General features: G+C 43.5%; 1 protein-coding gene across 1 annotated transcript in view; it reads left to right on the top strand.

The window, feature by feature from the left end:
* Positions 1-20,923, top strand: part of LOC135512525 (kinesin-like protein KIF14) — a 48,054-nt gene that overhangs the window by 8,805 nt on the left and 18,326 nt on the right. The window contains exons 17-23 of the mRNA XM_064934633.1: positions 11-158; positions 3,270-3,561; positions 3,886-3,979; positions 4,207-4,348; positions 4,703-4,809; positions 5,842-5,945; positions 7,375-7,605. Of these exons, the coding sequence (XP_064790705.1) occupies positions 11-158; positions 3,270-3,561; positions 3,886-3,979; positions 4,207-4,348; positions 4,703-4,809; positions 5,842-5,945; positions 7,375-7,605 (1,118 nt within the window). The remainder of the gene's footprint in view (positions 1-10; positions 159-3,269; positions 3,562-3,885; positions 3,980-4,206; positions 4,349-4,702; positions 4,810-5,841; positions 5,946-7,374; positions 7,606-20,923) is intronic.

Raw genomic sequence — 20,923 nt, 5'->3', positions numbered from 1 at the left:
TTCTATCTAGACTGGAAGAGGAGATCGAGGAGGCCAGGCTAAAGGCCAAAGAGGAGATGATGCAGGGGATCCAGGTGGCCAAAGAGATGGCCCAGAAGGAGCTGTCTGACCAGAAGACTCAGTATGAGAACAGGATCAAAGCTCTGGAGAGAGAACTGGTACGCCAACCATGGCTTTACGCACATGTAGGACTAATGTGTGAATGAAAACACTGATAAATCTCGGCCACTGCCTTCATGTTCACATCAAACCTTATGTAAAGTACCATGGTGTCTTCACTGTCTTGTATAAAGTGAGTCATTTAGTGTAACGGTGTAATGTCAGGGCTACTGAATTGACCAATGACCAGCTAAATCAGACGCACCACAAGTGTTGGCTACTTATCCGGCATAGTCACTCGGTGTAACATTTTGTAGTCATAGGGATACCACGGCAGGGTTTTTTCTGCATAGAAAAGTATCAGGTGGGCCGCTTAAGTGTTTTCACGGTCCAACTCTTAATCTTTACATTTTCAAGAGGAGGCCTCAGAAATTTCCGGTTTGCGACCGCGCCGTTGGCCACGCCCAGTGCCTAAGTCCCATTTTGATCCAGAAAAAACCCTGCAACGGTATAACATTTTGTAGTCAGTCATTCAGTGTACTGTTTTGTGGTCATCTGCTCCAATTGCTGACAGATTTGAATGCGAATGTAAAAATAATCAGCAAAAACAATATACAATTTTATTGGTCACATACACATGGCTAGCAGATGTTAATGCGAGTGTTGCGAAATGCTTGTTCTTCTAGTTCTGACAATGCGGTAATATCTAACAAGTAATCTAACAAATTTACAACAACTACCTTATACACACAATGTAAAGGGATGAATAAGAATATGTACATATAAATATATGGATGAGCGATGGCCGTGCAGCATAGGCGAGAGGCAGTAGATGGTATAGAATACAGTATATACATATGAGATGAGTAATATAATATGTAAACATTATTAAAGTGACTGGTGAAACCTTTATTAAGTCCATTAATTAAAGTGGCCAGAGATTTGAGTCAGTATGTTGGCAACAGCCTCTCTGTTAGTGATGGCTGTTGAACAGTCTGATGGCCTTGAGATAGAAGCTGTTTTTCAGTCTCTCGGTCCCATCTTTGATGCATCTGTACTGACCTCGCCTTCTGGATGATTGCAGGGTGAACAGGGCGGCAGTGTAACCTAGTGGTTAGAGCATTGGACTAGTAACCGAAAGGCTGCAAGTTCAAATCCCCGAGCTGACAAGGTACAAATCTGTCGTTCTGCCCCTGAACAGGCAGTTAACCCACTGTTCCTAGGCCGTCATTGAAAATAAGAATTTGTTCTTAACTGACTTGCCTAGTAAGATAAAGGAAAAAAAAAAAAAAAAACAGGGAGTGGCTCGGATGGTTGTTGTCCTTGATGATCTTTTTGGCCTTTCTGTGACATCTGGTGCTGTAGGGCAGGTAGTTTGCCCCCGGTGATGCGTTGTGCAGACTGCACTACCCTCTGGAGAGCCTTGCGGTTGAGGGCGATGCAGTTGCCGTACCAGGCGGTGATACAGCCCGACAGGATGCTCTCGATTGTGCATCTAAAAGTTTGAGTGTTTTAGGTGACAAGCCAAATTTCTTCAGCCTCCTGAGGTTGAAGAGGCGCTGTTGCGTCTTTCTCACCACGCTGTCTGTGTGGGTGGACCTTTTCAGTTTGTCTGTGATGTGTACGCGGAGGAACTTAACTTTCCACCTTCTCCACTACTCTAACGTCGATGTGGATGGGGGGGTGCTCCCTCTGCTGTTTCCTGAAGTCCACGATCATCTCCTTTTTTTTGTTGAGTGAGAGGTTATTTTCCTGACACCACACTCCGAGGGCCCTCTCCACCTCCCTGTAGGCCTTGTCGTTGTTGGTAATCAAGCCTACCACTGTAGTGTCATCTGCAAACTTGATGATTGAGTTGGAAATGTGCATGGCCACACAGTCATGGGTGAACAGGGAGTACAGGAGGGGGCTAAGAACGCACCCTTGTGGCCCCCAGTGTTGAGGATCAGTGGGGTGGAGTTGTTTCCTACCTTCACCTGGGTGCGGCCCGTCAGAAAGTCCAGGACCCAGTTGCACAGGGCGGGGTCGAGGTCTCGACCCTGGGTCTAGATACCCATTTTCGTGCCGGATATGTTTCAATCTCTAGACAAAAGGCTGTACGTGATGACGTTAATGCACACAATTACTTTTGTGCATAAATTCCCATGTACTGAACAAAAAATACAAGTAAAATGGGTTTCTATTGCATTTTCAACTGTAATGATGGTTTTCCCACAAATTATGCGTTACATAGCGAACAGCTTGCAGATACAATTCGAGTAGGCTGCCTACATGATGAGATTATTAAGAGTGGGATAATTTTGTATTTGTCAAACAGCAGCCAAGCATCGATCATGTCACCAGAATAAGACCCTTGACATTTAATTGAAAGGAGCATCAAGCTCCTCGTGCACTTTCACCACCCTGTAAAGTTCATCTGTAGCTTTAATAACCTGCATGCTTTCCTGAGTCGTAGTGGGCGGACCACAGAACATATAATCACGTGACTCAAGTTTATTTCAATATGGTTATTATATCAATATTTGCGCATACATTACGCCATTTCTAGCATAATACATTTTACAGACCCAAAAAGATCCCACCTTGTCTACTGTTTTGTCGACATTTGGAAAGTTCACAGACAAATTTGGTGTTTCCATCTGGCCTTGTGACTTTTTTTTTTACCTGACCATGTACTTTACTTGATTTTAAAGGTTAGGTGGTCCTACAATGGTATAACATTTTGTAGTCCTACAACGGTGTAACCTGAGAAGTTTGGTTTTTAACAACCAAATCTCTATGCGCTTTTCCGTTTCTCAAAAACAAGTGAAATTGCAAAAAAAGTGTCTGGATCCTTCTATAATCCTTTTATGCTTTTTTGAAAATACAATCTGCACAGGTTTCATATTTCTGTGGTGACATCACCATGCAGTAAATTGGTTAATAGACTATTAACTTTCAACAAATAACAGCTAGTTTTCAGTTTCCCCCACTCAGACCACTCCCAGACAGCCCTAGCAAAATTCTTGCTTGAGAAATAGTTTTTTGCTAAAAAGCTATTTTTGCCCTCTTTTCATGGAAATCTATTACAGTAATGTACTTAATTGTTACACAGAAATGATTTGATACATAAAACTGCATTAGGCCTTTAAGACCTTTACTCATTGACAATGGTGCTTTCCTTCCCCCAGGAGGAGGAGAGCGAAAGGAAGCGGTGTCAAGAGATGGACCAGCAGCGGGCGGTCTCCAAGATGGAGGAGCTGCAGTTTGCCAAGGTGGAGCTGGAGCAGGAAGTGGACACGCACAAGACACGTCTCCGCCTCCACATGGAGGCCCAGGCCACAAGGCAGGCCATGGCCGATCACGGTGTCCGACAGGCCAAGGTGGTGGAGGCCCTCGAGGCAGAGAAGAGGAAGATCAGCAAAGACCTTGAGGAGATGCAAAGGAAAGTGGCGCAGAAAGGAAGCCAGACTCTGAAAAACGGTAAACCATTGTTGGGAATTTTCATCTTCGGGTTGTATTCACGAGGAAACGGACCGAAACTAATAGCTAGCGCTGTGTTGTAAAGATAAGTGTCGTTTCCATTACGTCACAGCATGGTTCTAGTGTTGTAGCTAGTTACAGATCTGATGACCTGGTGTGTATTCATTAGTCCACACCATAGCAAACTGTAGAAAAACTTTTTTTTTACAAAGGAAACAAGTTTTTATTGGACAAACTCGGGTACAGCCCTCCCAGTTTGGTTCTGTTTGCTTTCTGTTTTGTCCCTAGGAAATACACTAATACTCTGTGGTCTGTTGTCTTAAGTCCCTCCACAGTGGGACGCCATGAAGTTGTCTCTGATGATCGAGGAAGCCAACAAGATCAGTGGCAAACTCATGAAGAACACAGTTTTCAGCAGGTACGAGCGGAGAGAATCTATATTAAATATTTATATGAAATAAATATTTATATGAAATAGTCCTTTGTTTTGCTGCATATTGAGATATTACTATATATCCATCTATCAGGAAATTATCTCTCTTGTTTTATTTAATTTAACCTTTATTTGGGCAGGGTGGGGTCTCATTGAGTCCAAGGTCTCTTTCGCTTTCTTTTTAGGTTAATCCTAATCTTCACTGTTTTTAGACACGAGGGGTCTGGGAAGGAGGGCGGAGGGGGAAAGGGAGAGCTGCAGGTCCAGGTGCAGAACACCAAACTGGGCATCTCCACCTTCTGGAGTCTGGAGAAATTCCAGAGCAACCTGGCCGCCATGAGGGAACTCGACCAGGTCAGTAACAGTCATTTGAGTTATTCCTTGCTACTAATGCATATGTTGTCCACCTGAATTTAAAGAGTTGTGTTGGGTGCATTTTTATTGAAATGTGGATACTCTCTGGTTAATCTAGTTGGTAGTTATCATACCACTATCAAGTCGATTTAGACTGCATTCTCCCACCCTGTTTGTCTCGCACTCAACCAGTGGAACAGTCAGTCCGCCCTTTGTAGATTTTGCCGGTGCACACCTAATTTACAAAACGCTTGTTTATGCATGAAGGGCATCCTCCGTTCCTGTAATTTCTCATTTAAGCTGAATAAATGAGTCTGGGGTTAAACTGAGCAGTCATTTATTCTCCTTCCCCAGGGGGACAGCAGCGCCTGTAAAGATGACGACGTGTTTTACGACCCCAATGATGAGTGGGAGCAAGATATATCGGCTTCCTCAACCGCCTCCTCCTTCTCACGCAGAAGGTAATTTCTAATGTGCATCCCAAAAGGCACCCTATTCTCTATATAGTACACTACTATTGACCAGGCCCTATGGGGCTGTGGTCAACAATAGTGCACTATGTACAGAATAGGGTGCCATTTTGGGACACAAACCTAGTCTCTACTCTTTCTCTCTATTCTCCTCAATTAAACTCACATGCAAAAATGTGTCAGAACTAAGTTCTATATGATGAATGTGGCAAACTGTGTTTTTGAGCTCACTTGAGTGAACATAGAAAACTATAATTCGTTGAACATATGGAACTGGTTGGGTATTTATTTTCTTCTACAGCGCTTGATATTTCCACTCTGTTGATTTACTACTTGGCACATCCTGGAAGTTCAATGTATAATTGTTCTTCACCTCAGTGTGAAATAACCACACAGAAACATTTCCCTAATTTTCCCCCCACGCTATTTTTTTTTGTTGGCTATGTTTATGGGCCTGGTGGTGCCTGCAGTGAAGGAGAGGAGGCCAAAGGAAACATGGAAACCATCTCGGTCTCTCTCGCTACTCGCTGCTCACTCTCACCTGAATCCTCTGGAGTCTACCCTGAACCCACTCGCAGCCACAGCTAGTGCCCTGTTTATCTATGTCGGTCTGGCTGTGTGTGTCTCTGTCTCCAGAAAATCCATGACGGGGAGTAAACACTTTGGGAAAAGCAGGACTTACTGAAAGCCTTAGCTGGAGGGAATTCACCATTGACGGGAGTGTACAAAGTGTGGGTAATCGGGACGCTGCCCGAGAGAACACTCACATTCTGCCAACCAATGTTTGGCTCTCAATTATTTTAAATGGCCTCTCCTCCTCTGCTCCTGTCTCCTCTCCTTCATCTGCACTGATATGATAACAGGATAGGTGAATGAAATGTAGCTGGTGCGTGGTGCCTATCAGACATGAATTTGCTTTCACATCAGTGAAAGTTGGGGCAATGCTGTGTTAGACCGTTGAGATCCATTCCAAGACACATTAGTAATGTGTGTTTTTTTGTTGTTTGTCCCCCACCATTATAGGAGCAGAAGCCTGTTGAAGAGCAGGAGGATTTCAGGGCGTCTCTACGAAATCCGAGTGCACCCTATTCAAAGCCTTCATAATAGTAACACCTCACAGTCCTCTGGTATGTGTGTTGTGCGGTCCTGTGTGTGTAAGACACTGAAGTACTTCTAGTTTCTTTTCCAGTCTACCGTATATAAAAATGAAAGAATGGTATAACATTAGGTGAATTTTGTTGCATTACAACCTGCAATTTAAATGGATTTTATGTAATGGACATACACAAAATAGTCCAAATGGGTGAAGTGAAATGCAAAAAATAACTTGTTTAAAAAAATTATAAAATATCAAAAACAGAAAAGTTGTGCGTGCATATGTATTCACCCCCTTTGCTATGAAGCCCCAAGCTGGTGCAACCAATTACCTTCAGAAGTCACATATTTAGTTAGATTGCGCACAGGTGGACTTTATTTAAGTGTCACATGATCTGTCACATGATCTGTGTATATATACACCTGTTCTGAAAGGCCCCAGTCTCTGCAACACCACTAATCAAGGGCTACCACCAAGCAAGGGGCACCATGAAGCTCAAGGAGCTCTCCAAACAGGTCAGGGACAAAGTTGTGGAGAAGTACAGATTAGGTTTGGGTTATAAAAAAATATCTGAAACTTTGAACAATAAGGGGTGTTCGCCAAAAGGCATGTGGGTCAGATGAGACTAAAATTGAGCTTTTTGGCCACAAGGAAAACACTGTCTGGGGCAAACCCAACACCTCTCATCACCCCGCCATCCTCACCGTGAAGTATGGTGGTGGCAGCATCATGCTGTGGGGATGTTTTTCATCGGCAGGGACTGGGAAACTGGTCAGAATTGATGGAATGATGGATGGCGCTAAATACGGGGAAATTCTTGAGGGAAACCTGTTATTCTTCTATATTTGAGACTGGTACAGAGGTTCACCTTCCAGCAGGACAATGACCCGAAGCATACTGCTAAAGCCACACTTGAGTGGTTTAAGGGGAAACATTTAAATTACTTGGAATGGCCTAGTCAAAGCCCAGACCTCAATCCAATTGAGAATCTGTGGAATGACAAAGATTGCTGTACACCAGCGGAACCCATCGAACTTGAAGGAGCTGGAGCAGTTTTGCCTTGAGAAATGGACAAAAATCCCAGTGGCTAGATGTGCCAAGCTTATAGAGGCATACCCCAAGAGACTTGCAGCTGTAATTGCTGCAAAAGGTATTGACGTAGGGGGATGAACAGTTATGCACGCTCAAGTTTTCTGTTTTTTTGTCTTATTTCTTTTTTGTTTCACAAAACATATTTTGCATCTTCAAAGTGGTATGCGTGTTGTGTAAATAAAATGATACAAACCCCCAAATATAGATTTTATTTCCAGGTTGTAAGGCAGCAAAATAGGAAAAATTCCAAGGGGGTGAATAATTACGCAAGCGACTGTAGGCCTACAGTTATAGCTCTCGTAGTCCACGTGGAGTTTCCTTCATATTCCATGTAATTATTTTGGCCTACGTGTCTGTCTCTGTTCCAGGTCTGATGGGTGTGGCCAAAACGCCCTCGCTGCACCCCAGCTCATTAGATTCCACCCTGACGGGGATCTGCAAAGATTTGATTGGCCAGATGGTGGGCCAGCTGCGCGGGTGTCACAGCTACGAGGAGAGCATGGCAGACAGGCTGAGCTCTGACCTCTATTGTGTGTACACAGCCGTGACGACCATCTCCGGCTTGTACGATGGCCTGGCTGATGACTGTCAGGAGAGTGGTAAGTCTGCATCTCAAAATTTACAATGTTCCATTCTTCAATGTTCCATTGCTCAGTAGGTTATGTGCTTGCAACACCAGGAGCTGGTTGCACCAGTTGATTTGTAAGTGGGTTGTAAATCTATGTCCAATGTAAAATGTGCTCTATGCTGGACCTAAATTATATCTGTTGCACCACCTGGGCGTAAATACTAATACGAGCTATGTATGCCTAGGCGTTGATTCTACACCTTTTAGGGAGCAGGTGTGTGGTGTTACATTGGAATCTTCATCATAGCAATCTATATTTTCGAAAGGAGAGTCTCATGTTCATATTTCACAAACTCCGTGGGCTTTTTGAGTTTCCTAAGCACGAGTCATTAGCAAAATAATACACTTGATTTATGCTACATTATAGCATGCCGAATGTGTCTGATCAGATATTAGCAAACTAATAGTGGAGCTGCCTCCACTTATTTGCCCAGCCAGAGATCAAATAACCAGACATAGATTTGGTGAATCAAAATTACATTGATTAAAAGACAAGGGCTTTTAGTCTGGGATATAGCCTGGGCTACTATGTGAGTGAAGAGAGAAATAATCACACCTTATTATACACTAGTTTAGGCTATAACATTCTTGCAAAATGTCCTGATAACACTGTTAGACGAACAAACTAGACGAGTCCACAGGCTTGTTTCAGAGCAGCGCTATAACGCTGTCCCAATCATAGCGATGCTGAAATTATAGTTGACCACACACGGCTATTGCTTTAGTAGAATGGCGCCGGAGAGGATGGCTGTTTTATGTGCTCCTAACCGACTGTGCTATTTTGTTCGTTTTTTGCAACTTATTTTGTACATAATATTGCTGCTACCGTCTCTTATGACTGAAAATAACTTCTGGACATCAGAACAGTGATTACTCACCTCAAACTGGAAGAAGCTTTTTCCTTTAACGAGTCCGATGCGAAGGATATACCGGCTTCATCAATAAGTGCATCGACGACATTGTCCCCTCAGAGACCGTACCAGAAGCCATGGAGTACAGGTAACATCTGCATTGAGCTAAAGGCTAGAGCTGCCGCTTTCAAGGAGCGGGACACTAATCCGGACACTTAAGAAATCCCGCTATGCCCTCAAGACGAACCATCAAACAAGCAAAGCGTCAATACAGGATTAGGATTGAATCCTACTACACTGGCTCTGACACTCCACGGATGAGTTAGGGCTTGAAAACTCTCTTATGGACCACAAAGGGAAACCCAGACACGAGCTGCCTAGTGATTCGAGCCTATCAGGCAAGCTAAATGGTCGCTTCGAGGCAAGCATCACTGAAGCATGCATGAGAGCACCAGCTGTTCTGGATGACTGTGTGGTAATGCGGCAGGGTAGCCTAGTGGTTAGAGCGTTGGACTAGTAATCGAAAGGTTGCAAGTTCGAATCCCCGAGCTGACAAGGTACAAGTCTGTCGTTCTGCCCCTGAACAGGCAGTTAACCCACTGTTCCTAGGCCGTCATTGACAATAAGAATTTGTTCTTAACTGACTTGCCTAGTAAAATAAAGGTAAAAATAAAAATGCTCTCGGTAGCTGATGTGAGCAAGATCTTTAAACAGGTCAACATTTACAAAGCCGCTGGGCCAGACGGATTACCATGATATGTACTCAAAGCATACATGGACCAACTAGCAAGTGTCTTCACTGACATTTTCAAACCCTGCCTTAGACCCACTCCAATTTGTATATCGCCCCAACAGATCCACAGATGATGCAATCTTAATCGCACTCCACACTGCCCTTTCCCACCTGGACAAAGGGAACACCTATGTGACAATGCTGCTCATTGACTACAGCTCAGCGTTCAAAACCATAGTGCCCACGAAGCTCATCACAAAGCTAAGGACCCTGGGTCTAAACACCTCCCTCTGCAACTGGATCCTGGACTTCCTGACGGGCTGCCCGGTGGTGGTAAGCGTAGGCAACAAGACGTCTGCCACGCTGATCCTCAACACTGGGGCCCCCTCAGAGGTGTGTACTGATCACCGACAACGATGAGACAGCCTATAGGGAGGAGGTCAGAGATCTGGCAGTATGGTGCCTCGGACAATAACCTCTCCCCCCAGTGCGAGCAAGACAAAGCAGCTGATCGTGGACTACAGAAAAAGGCGGGACGAACAGGCCCCCATTAACATCGACGGGGCTGTAGTGGAGTGGGTCGAGGGTTTCAAGTTTCTTGAAGTCCACATCACCAGACTATTATGGTCCAAACACATCAAGACCGTTGTTAAGAGGGCAAGACAACCCCCCCCTCCCCCCCCTTCAGGAGAATGAAAATGAATCATGGGTCTCCAGATCCTCAAGTTCTACAGCTGCACCATCGAGAGCATGGTTGCACTGGTTGCATCACTGCCTGATATGGCCACTGCTCGGCATCTGACCATAAGGCGCTACAGAGGTTAGTGCGTATGGCCCAGTACATCACTGGGGCCAAGCTTCCTGCCATCCAGGACCTATATACTAGGCAGTGACAGAGGAAAGCCCAAAAAATGGTCAGCGACTCCAGTCACCCAAGTCCTAGACTGTTTTCTCTGCTACCGCACGGCAAGCGGTACTGGAGCGCCAAGTCTATAGCTTCTACCCCCAAGCCATAAGACTGCTGAACAATTAATCAAATGGCCACAGGACTATTTACGTTGACCTCCCCCATTTGTATTGTACACTGCTGCTACTCGCTGTTTATTATCTATGCATAGTTACTTCACCCCTAGCTCGACTAGCCTGTACCACCACACATTGACTCTACTGGCACTCCCTGGATATAGCCTTGATATTTTATTGTTACTTTTTATTCTTTTTTACTTTAGTTTATTTGGTAAATATTTTCTTAACTCTTTCTTGAACAGCACTGTTGGTTATGGGCTTGTAAGTAAGCATTTCACGGTAAGGTTGTGTACACTTGTTGTATTCAGCTCGTGACAAAGTTAGATTTGAAAGTACTTAAAACGTTTGGATGACTTTCATTAAGAGTTTCATTAAGCAACAATATGATAAATTGCTTTAATTGCATTTGTGTACTTTATTGCAATATTTTCGTCATTCATTTCCACAGTAATTATTGATTGATTAATCCAGTTGTGGTTAAGAAAAGCTTTTTTGGTCCTCCAAAAATCGGTACCGGCATTGAAAAATCATAATCGGTCGCCCTCTAGTTGAGAGTACTGTAAGTTTCTCTCCCATTAATCATGAATGTGACCCTGGTCTTCTACACCTATAGTAAAGTATTTGCCAGTGCTTGGCACTCCTGAAATAACAGGTTTAAGCCCACAGTGCCTTCAGAAAGTATTCACACCTCTTTGACTTTTTAAAACATTTTGTTGTTACAAAGTGGGATTAAAATGAATACATTTTTTGTCAACGATCTACACAAAATACTCAGTCAAAGTGGAAGAGAAATTATAACATTTGTGAAAAATAAAACTCTTCATTAGATAAGTATTCACACCCCTGAGTCAATACATTTTAGAATCATCTTTGGCAGCAATTACAGCTGTGAGTCTTTCTGGGTAAGTCTCGAAGAGCTTTGCACTCCTGGATTGTACAATATTTAAATATATTTTAATAAACAATTATTCAAGCAGCATACCACCCTGCATCCAACTGCTGGCTTGCTTCTGAAGCTAAGCAGGGTTGGTCCTGGTCAGTCCCTGGATGGGAGACCAGATGCTGCTGGAGGTGGTGTTGGAGGGCCAGTAGGAGGCACCCTTTCCTCTGGTCTAAAAAAAATATCCCAATGCCTCAGGGCAGTGATTGTGGACATTGCCCTGTGACGTCTTTTAGGTGGGATGTTAACCCCGGTGTCCTGACCATCATACCATCATGGCCACCATACCATCATGGCCACCTAATCATCCCCAGCTTACAATTAGCTCATTCATTCCTCCCCCCTTCTCAGACATCTTTCCTGGTAAAATAAGGCTACCGTCCTGGTAGCCATTTGATGTTCAGGAGTCGTATTGCTTGGGGGTAAAATCTGTTGAAGCCTTTTGGTCCTAGACTTGGCGCTCCGGTACCGCCTGCCATGCGGTAGCAGAGAGGACAGTCTATGACTGGGATGGCTGAGGTCTTTGACAATTTTTAGGGCCTTCTTCTGACATTGGTCGGAGGCTGAGCAGTTGCCGTACCAGGCAGTGATGCAACCAGTGCTCTCGATGTTGCAGCTGTAGAACCTTCTGAGGATCTGAGCACCCATGCCAAATCTTTTCAGTCTCCTGAGGGGGAATAGGTTTTGTGGTGCCCTCTTCACGACGGTCTTGATGTGTTTGGACCGTTCTAGTTTGTTGGTGATGTGGACACCAAGGAACTTGAAGCTCTCAACCTGCTCCACTACAGCCCCATCGATGAAAATGGGAGCATGCTCGGTCCTCCTTTTCCTGTAGTCCACAATCATCTCCTTTGTCTTGATTACGTTGAGGGATAGGCTGTTATTCTCCACCACCCGGCCAGCTCTCTGAACTCCTCCCTATAGGCTCTCGTTGTTGTCCGTGATCAGGCCTACTACCACTGTTGTCGTCTGCAAACTTAATGATGGTGTTGGAGTCGTGCCTGGCCATGCAATTGTGGGTGAACAGGGAGTACAGGAGGGGACTGAGCATGCACCCATGAGGCTCCAGTGTTGAGGATCAGCGTGGCAGATGTGTGGCTACTTACTCTCACCACCTGGGGGCGGCCCGTCAGGAATGCCAGGATCCAGTTGCATTTTGAGGTGTTTTAGTCCCAGGTTCCTTAGCTTAATGATGAGCTTTGAGGGAACTATGGTATTGAATGCTGAGCTATAGTCAATTAATAGTATTCTCACGTAGGTGTTCCTTTTGTCCAGGTGGGAAAGGGCAGTGTGGAGTGCAATAGAGATGGCATCATCTGTGGATCTGTTGGTGCGGTATGCAAATTGGAGATGGTCTAGGGTTTCTGGTATAATGGTGTTAATGTGAGACATTACCAGCCTTTCAAAGCACTTCATGGCTACGGACGTGAGTGCAGTCATTTAGGGAGGTTGTGCTCTTGGGCACAGGGACTATGGTGGTCTGCTTGAAACATGTTGGTATTACAGACTCAATCAATCATGTTGAATATGTCAGTGAAGACACCTGCCAGTTGGTCAGCACATGTCCGGAGCACACGTCTTGGTAATCCGTCTGGGCCAGCGGATTACGTTGGCTACGGAGAGCGTGATCACACAGTCGTCCTGAACAGCTGATGTTCTCATGCATGTGTCAGTGTTGCTTGCCTCGAAGCGAGCATAGAAGCGTGCATCCCTTTGTAGTCTTTAATAGTTTGCCAGCCCTGCCACAACCGACGAGCTTCGGAGCCGGTGTAGTACGATTCAATCTTAGTCCTGTATTGGCGCTTTGCCTGTTTGATGGTTAGTCAGAGGGCATAGAGGGATTTCTTGCAAGCTTCCGGGTTAGAGTCCTGCTCCTTGAAAGTGGCAGCTCTACCCTTTAGCTCAGTGCGGTTGTTGCCTGTAATCCATGGTTGGGGTATGTACGTACAGCCTCAATGCACTTATTGATAAAGCCGGTGACTGTGGTGTACTCCTCAATGCCATCGGAAGAATCCCAGAACATATTCCAGTCTGTGCTAGCAAAACAGTCCTGTAGTTTAGCATCTGCTTCATTTGACCACTTTTTTATCGACTGAATCACTTGTGCTTTCTGCATGAATTTTTGTTTGTAAGCAGGAATCAGGAGCATAGAATTATGGTCAGATTTGCCAAATGGAGGGCGCGGGAGGGGTTTGTACGTGTCTCTGTGTGGAGTAAAGGTGAACCATACATTTTTTTTGGTTGCGCATTTAACATGCTAATAGAAATTGGTGACAAATGTTTTAAGTTTCCCTGCATTAAAGTCCCCGCCACTAGGAGCGCCGCCTCTGGGTGAGTGGTTTCCTGTTTGCTTTTTTCCTTATACAGCTGACTCCGTGCGGTCTTAGTGCCAGCTTCCCTCTGTGGTGGTAAATAAACAGCCACAATTTTTTAAATAAACTCTCTTGGAAAATAGTGTGGTCTGCAGCTTATCATGAGATACTCTCCTCCAGGTGAGCAAAATCTAGAGACTTCCTTAGATTTCGTGCACCCCTTCCCCTGTGTGCTGTTCGATCTAGCCGGTGCAGCGTATACCCCACCCTACCAGCTGAATGTTTTCCATGTTGTCATTCAGCCACAATCCGGTGAAACATAAGATATTACAGTTTTTGATGTCCCGTTGGTAGGATATTTGTGATCATACCTCGTCTAATTGTTCAATGATTGTACGTTGGCAAGTAATATTGATGGTAATGGCAGATTTCCTACTCGCCGTTGGGGATCCTTACGTGGCACCCCGCCCTGTGTCCTCTACATCTGCGTGTCTTTCTCTTGAAATGACAGGGATTTCGGCCTTGTTGGGTGTCTGAAGTACATCCTGTGCGTCCTGCTTGTTGAAGAAAAAAATCTTTGTCTAAACCGAGGTGAGTGATCGCTGTCCTGATATCCAGAAGCTCTTTTTTGACATAAGATATGGTGGCAGAAACATTGTGTCAAGTAAGTTGCGAAAAAGAAAACGCATGCCACAAATAGTTAGGTGCCCGTAACACGTCTGCCACATCATCTTGGGAAGCTCAGGACATTAAGTTAATTTCTTTGACACATTTTTTGCAGATGTACTTTAGTGCCTTATTATAAACAGGATACATGTTTTGGAATATTTTTATTCTGTACAGGCTTCCGTCTTTTAGCTGTTTTTTAGGTTAATATTGTGAACTACAATGTTGTTGATCCACCCTCAGTTTTCTCCTATCACAGGCATTAAACTAACAATTTTCTACAAATCAAATTGTATATTTCACATGCTTATTAAACAACAGGTGTAGACCAACAGTGAAATGCTTACTTGTGGGCCCTTCCCAACATAAAAAATAAATAAAAAAAATAACACAAGGAATAAATTAGAAAAGCTCTTTTCGGTCGGTCTGACAACTGAGTTTGGAACGCCTGTATCTTTGTATTGACTGGGTGTATTGATACACCATCCAAAGTGTAATGACTTCACTATGCTCAAAAGGATATATTCTTGCCATCTACCAATGGTAGCCCTTCTTGGCGAGGCATTGGTAAACATCACTGGTCTTGTGGTTGAATCTGTTTGAAATTCGCTGCTCGACTAAGGGACGTACACAGATGGTATTGATTACAAAAATCATGTTAAACACTTATTGCACACAGTGAGTTCATGCAACTTATTGTGTGATTTGTTACACAATAGGCAATATTACTCCTGAACTTTAGGCTTGCCATAACAGGGGTTGAATATATATTGACTCAAGCTTTTCATGTTTAATTCATTTGTAAAACGTTCTAAAAACATTACCCTAATTCAAAGTGGAATTATGTGTGTAGGCCAGTGATGCAAAATCTCAATTTTTAATCAATTTTAAATTCAGGCTGTAACACAACAATGTGGAAAAAGTCCAGGGGTGAAAATACTTTCTGAAGGCACTGTATATGTTTATCCTCCTGACACTTCAGACAATAGGCAGCAGTGTGCTGTGGGTGTTTTCTTGAAAAACTCATTCTTGAAACAATTCTGCAGCGGATAGACAATGTTTTCCACATTTAATTTGTGGGTGAAGGAAGCTCTGTTTTAAGTGTTGTCACCAATAGTGCTGGGTGATGTCAACCTTTGTCCTCATAAAATCTTGATTGACAATTTGTTTTTTTTACTCCTCTAAAACAACTGTTGGATTGTTGCGTGATTATTATTATTTTTTTCAAAATACAGATCTCTATTGCGTGAAATTGCATGCTACTACTATACGAATCATGACGTAGAATCATGGACGCATATTTTTGCTTTTTTCAACTGCCATTTCCTGCAATCTAGAGAAATGTTTTCTGAAATGGTAACAAATTTAAGTAAAAATGTGTATATATACAGTGTACAACTTTGTTTTTTACAGAGTTGCGCATGCAGTCCAAATGCCCCACCTGTTTTGAGCCCCACTTCTGTCCTGGAGTTGCGTTCCCATATCAAAACTAGACAGATAGCTAACAACTAAGTCTTCAATAAAACTCCCAAGGCGTGACTTTTCTTGAATGATTATATTGTAAACGTTTGTTGTGAAACTGCAAAATACAGAAAATAATATACTTCAGTATTCAATTCACATCGACATACTGTAACTGTACATTATACATTTTAAATTGAAGTTGCATAAATACAAAACACGTGCCAAGGTACCATATATCTGGCATGATGCCAAACCAGATAGCTGGTTGCTAGTCATGGTAATTACTCTAATAATGTGCAACCACCTCTGTACAATAACAAAGCATATTACATTAGAAACAGTAACAAGTTCAGTATTGTAACGACCCTGGGTTTATAAGCGCGGAAATGGACTCTGCCGCACGAGCATGCTTTTGCGGCACAGTCGATAGCGCGCCGGACCGCGGGCTAGAAGATCGAGAGTTCGAGGCCTGCTCCCTGCCTGTTTCATTACAGTATGTTTTACAATTTGTTTACATGACGCAGGAGCGAAGTAATACAGCTGACGGCATACATGAAAGACGAGGCAATTTGTGTGAGTAAATGCAAACAACTAACATTGGTAAGTAAGCAATTCTATCAATAACAAGATTATCATTACTAGCAATATGCTTTCACTTACAAACAAATCTTTTCCGAGGCGTGACGAGAAATAACTGCACTGAAAGACCTGCACCGTAGCGTTGTTTTTTTGCAGCTTTGCGTGCTGAACGACTACTCTACTTCCTGTTTCCGTACAGTCTTTCGAAGTACCAGAAAGCTTCACTAGGGGGTGATAAACACTATGGAACACAATGAAAATCCATCTTAATTAACCACTGTAATAAAATTATCTGTTACCTTCTAACAGGAAGACGGCACATCCACCTTTTTTTAAAGCTTTTTTTATGTGCTTGTTTTGCATTTTGCATTTTATTTTGGCATATCAGTTTGCTAACAATGTAAAACAAATATTAATTGAGTAAGGCAGCTCCAAAATGCAGGTGTTTCAGCCTAGCTCAGTGCTTTCTGTGGTGGTGGGGCAGCCAGCTGAAAATTGGTGGCTCGTGGTGTTCTTTAGTTGCGCTGTGATTGGCTCAATGTTCTGTCACTCAAGGGGACACTACGTCACTGCAAAGCCCCTTGGGTTCTGCCATAAAGTTACATTAGAAGACTCAAGGGCATTGGCCATAGATGACGTCAAATCACGTTATATGTACCGAAGCTTTGATTGGACTGATCGTGTCAACATCATACTTTCAAAATCTTAGCTAACAAGTTAGCAGTCATCATCATGAATCAAGTTGACATCTACTGGAAAATCCTTTTCAGTCCTTGTCATATGAAGAGAAAGTATAGATAAAATGTATTGATGCTCATTGGACATAAACATTACACAAGTTGGAAATCGCAAATTCAACAATGAGTGGTTTGGAAGGAATCAGTGGCTAACTGCAAGCTTTGCAAAGCAATCACCAGCCTGCTATTCAGTGGAGAGGTGTGTGGTCCAAGTCTGGGTTTAAGGGTGTCCTTTTCCAAGCTTAAAAGGATAAACATTCAACATTGGCCAAGCTGTCAAAACAGCATGACTTCTGCCGTGTTCGAAACAACTGGGAAATCTCAGGCTTCAGTGAGTTCTAGTAAACTGGGAACTCGGGGTGAACGAGCTCCGACTGGGAAAATAAGTTTTGAACGGTCATCCAACTCAGAATTCCAAATCGGGAACTCTTTTTAGAGCTCCGACCTGAAGATCACTGACGTCATGATTCAACCTTGTTTTTTTCCCAAGTTCCCAGTTGTCTTGAAAGCACCATAAATCCAGAGAATGCCAGAATTTGATGATACATTTTGATGACAAAATCTGTGCACAAGAAGGACTTTCACGCCACCTTCCTGTTCAAGTGAGCACATCACAAAAATGTATGTTGTGTAATGATGTAATATGCCAAGCAATTGCCAAGTGTATGTTGTGTATTAAGCTGTTAGTATCCCATGTGCTTCACCGTAATAATTTGCTCCCTTTTCTCCTAAAAATGTAGCCTGCTGGACTTGGTGTTGCACATTTACCCTATTTTATAGAAATGTCAATATCGAATATTGTAAGAGCTTTCATTGTCTGTGTTTATACCCCCTTTATTTATCCTACGGTTCTGACTTGGTGTACAGGGAGAATACTGTAAGAATGGCCCATGTTTTGAATTCAAAAGTGCTGAACAAGTAGATAAATTGACTGTCTGTCCTTGCTCGCTCTTTAATATCTTAATCGAAATTATAGATTGACTTATCCGCTATGTTGTATCAGCTATGAAAATTTTCATAAGTATTCAGACCCTTTACTCAGTACTTTGTAGCATTTTGGCAGCGATTATTGTCTTGGCACACCTGTATTTGGGGATATTCTCCCGTTGTTTTAGGCAGATCCTTTCATCGCTGCACAGCTATTTTCAGGTCTCTCCAGAGATGTTCGATTGGGTTCAAGTCCAGACTCTGGCTGTGCCACTCAAGGACATTCAGACTTTTCCTGAAGCCACTTCTGTGTTGTCTTGGCTGTTGTGCTTAGGGTTGTTGTTCTGTTGGAAGGTGAACCTTTGCCTCAGTCTGAGGCCGTAACCTGCCCAGAGCGCTTTTCATCAAGGATCTTTCTTTACTTTACTCTGTTCATCTTTCCCTCGATCCTGACTAGTCTCCCAGTCCCTGCCGCTGAAAAATATGCCCTCAGCATGATGCTGCCACCACTCTGCTTCACTGTACTGATGGTGCAAGGTTTCCTCCAGGCGTGATGCTTGGCATTCAGGCCAAAGAGTTCAATCTTGTTTTCATCAGACAAGAGAACCTTGTTTCTCATGGTCTGAGTCCTTCAGGTGCTTTTTGGCAAACTTCAAGCATGTCATGTGCATTTTACTAAGGAGCGGTTCTGTCTGGCCACTCTACCATAAAGGCCTGATTGGTGGAGTTCTGCAGAGATGGTTGTTCTTCTGGAAGGTTCCCCAATCTCCACAGAGGAACTCTGGAGCTTTGTCGTAGTGACCATTGAGTTCTTGGTCCCCTCCCTGACCAAGGCCCTTCTCCACAAATATCTCAGTTTGTCTGGCAGGACAGCCCTAGAAAGAGTTTTGGTGGTTCCAAACTTCTTCCATTTAAGAATAATGGAGGCCACTGTGTTCTTGGGGACCTTAAATGTTGCAGACATTTTATTGGTACCCTTCTCAAGATCTGTGCCTCAACACGATCCTGTCTCGGACAATTCCTTCAACATCATGGCTTTGGTTTTTGCAAACGTTCCAAAAAAACAGTTTTTACTTTTGTAATTATGTGGTATTGTGTGTAGATGTTTTTTTACATTTTTTTTAATCCACTTTATAATAAGGCTGTAACGTAGGGTAGCCTAGGGGCGGCAGGGTAGCCTAGGGGCGGCAGGGTAGCCTAGGGGCGGCAGGGTAGCCTAGGGGCGGCAGGGTAGCCTAGGGGCGGCAGGGTAGCCTAGGGGCGGCAGGGTAGCCTAGGGGCGGCAGGGTAGCCTAGTGGTTAGAGCGTTGGGCTAGTAACCGGAAGGTTGCAAGTTCAAATCCCCGACCTGACAAGGTACAAATCTGTCGTTCTGCCCCTGAACAGGCAGTTAACCCACTGTTCCTAGGCCGTCATTGAAAATAAGAATTTGTTCTTAAACTGACTTGCCTAGTTAAATAAAGGTTAAATAAAATGTGGGAAAAGGGAAGGGATCCGAATGCACTGTATGCATAGGCTTATTGACTCTGACTTTTATTCATGTTCTTTTTGGAAGTGGAAACTATTGGACCTTAGACTTTAAGGCAGGTACCCTGATGGTTAGGGCGTTGGGCCAGTAACCGAAAGGTTGCTAGCTCGAATTTTCGAGCTGGCAAGTTAAAAATCTGTCATTCTGCCCCTGAATAAGGCAGTTAACCCACCGTTCCTAGGCCCTAATTGTTAATAGGAATTTGTTCTTAACGGACTTGCCTAGTTAAAGGTAATAATATTAAAAATAGGACATTTGGAAATAGACTTCTGTTCGTAACTTTATTTTGACTTAAAGCTTTTATGGTAGAAGGATAGGTTATTGGAGGGATTCTTACTCCCCGCACAGATTATTTATTTCTTAAATAATCTTAAACTTGTCATTAGATTGTTTTATAGGCCATTGATATTGTTTGTCCTTACTCATTATTAGTCCCCTGGCTTCCTCATGTTTTTGGGCTGTTCAATCTACTTTTGAGATGGAACTGTTAATTATTCTAATTTGTTTGATCGGGAGAGAAAGCATGCATAAAACAATGAAAGCCCAAAGTCGTATTCATATTGATTGGAGAGACAAGGGAATATAGCTGTTTTTTGTTGTTGTTTTTACCGCTGGACACTATAGTTAGGGAGTGTCAGTTATAACATTTTTTTATAGGTTTAGGCAATTTTAAGGCCCATGCATCTTACAGAAGGCGAGAAACAATATTTTTTGACGGGACATTTTGTGCTGCTTTGGTGGAATTCTCTGGTCTTTCCAGCCTACACTGCTCTTGCGTTCTGTAGGCTTATATAACAGGCTATTTATTGAAATGTGCTATAGCAAATAGGAATAGGCAGATTACTTGGAATGCCACTTGTATGCTGCCCTGTCGTCTGCTGCCCAACTCCATTCTTTAGGCTACTACGTGGTGCCAGTCCAGTTCAAACGGGCTAAGCCATCGTCTGTCACATCACAATGTCCTCACCATCGACAATGGCCGCCAAACATCGTCAACAGAGGATACTGTCGTAATATTTCCCAACCCGAGTCACTATACTTAGTTCAGTCGATGGCAGGCTAAACTGAATGAACATATTATTAAGAGTTTTGGGGAATGACTTCGTCATTGATCATTGGAGCCAGATGCTGGTATGCAGGCAGCACTATGCGGGGCAGCTGGCATTGAAACCATTCCTCTGGGAGAGAAAGGTTCCGATGACGGACCTTCAGCTGCTGGAGGTGGAGGGTCGGCTGTGAAACTTTTGCTGTAAGACGTGAGGGAACAAGAGCAAGCCGTCATTTTAAATGCATCAAAATATGTATTCCCATTGGTGAGAAGAGAGCACGTTGATTATTGCACCAGTATGCAAATTCAAATCAAATTAATTCATAAAGCCCTTTTTTACATCGGCAGACATCACAAAGTGCTTTTTCAGAAACCCAGCCTAAAACCCCAAATGGCAGGCAATGCAGCTGTAGAAGCACGGTGGCTAGAAAAAAAAGAAAGGCAGGAACCAGGCCTCTTCTGGCTGTGCCGGGTGGAG

This window comes from Oncorhynchus masou, chromosome 24 (assembly GCF_036934945.1).
Source record: "Oncorhynchus masou masou isolate Uvic2021 chromosome 24, UVic_Omas_1.1, whole genome shotgun sequence".
NCBI classification, from domain to species: domain Eukaryota; kingdom Metazoa; phylum Chordata; class Actinopteri; order Salmoniformes; family Salmonidae; genus Oncorhynchus; species Oncorhynchus masou.
Note: the sequence above shows the minus strand (reverse complement) of the source record. Positions and strands in the feature narration are given on the sequence as shown.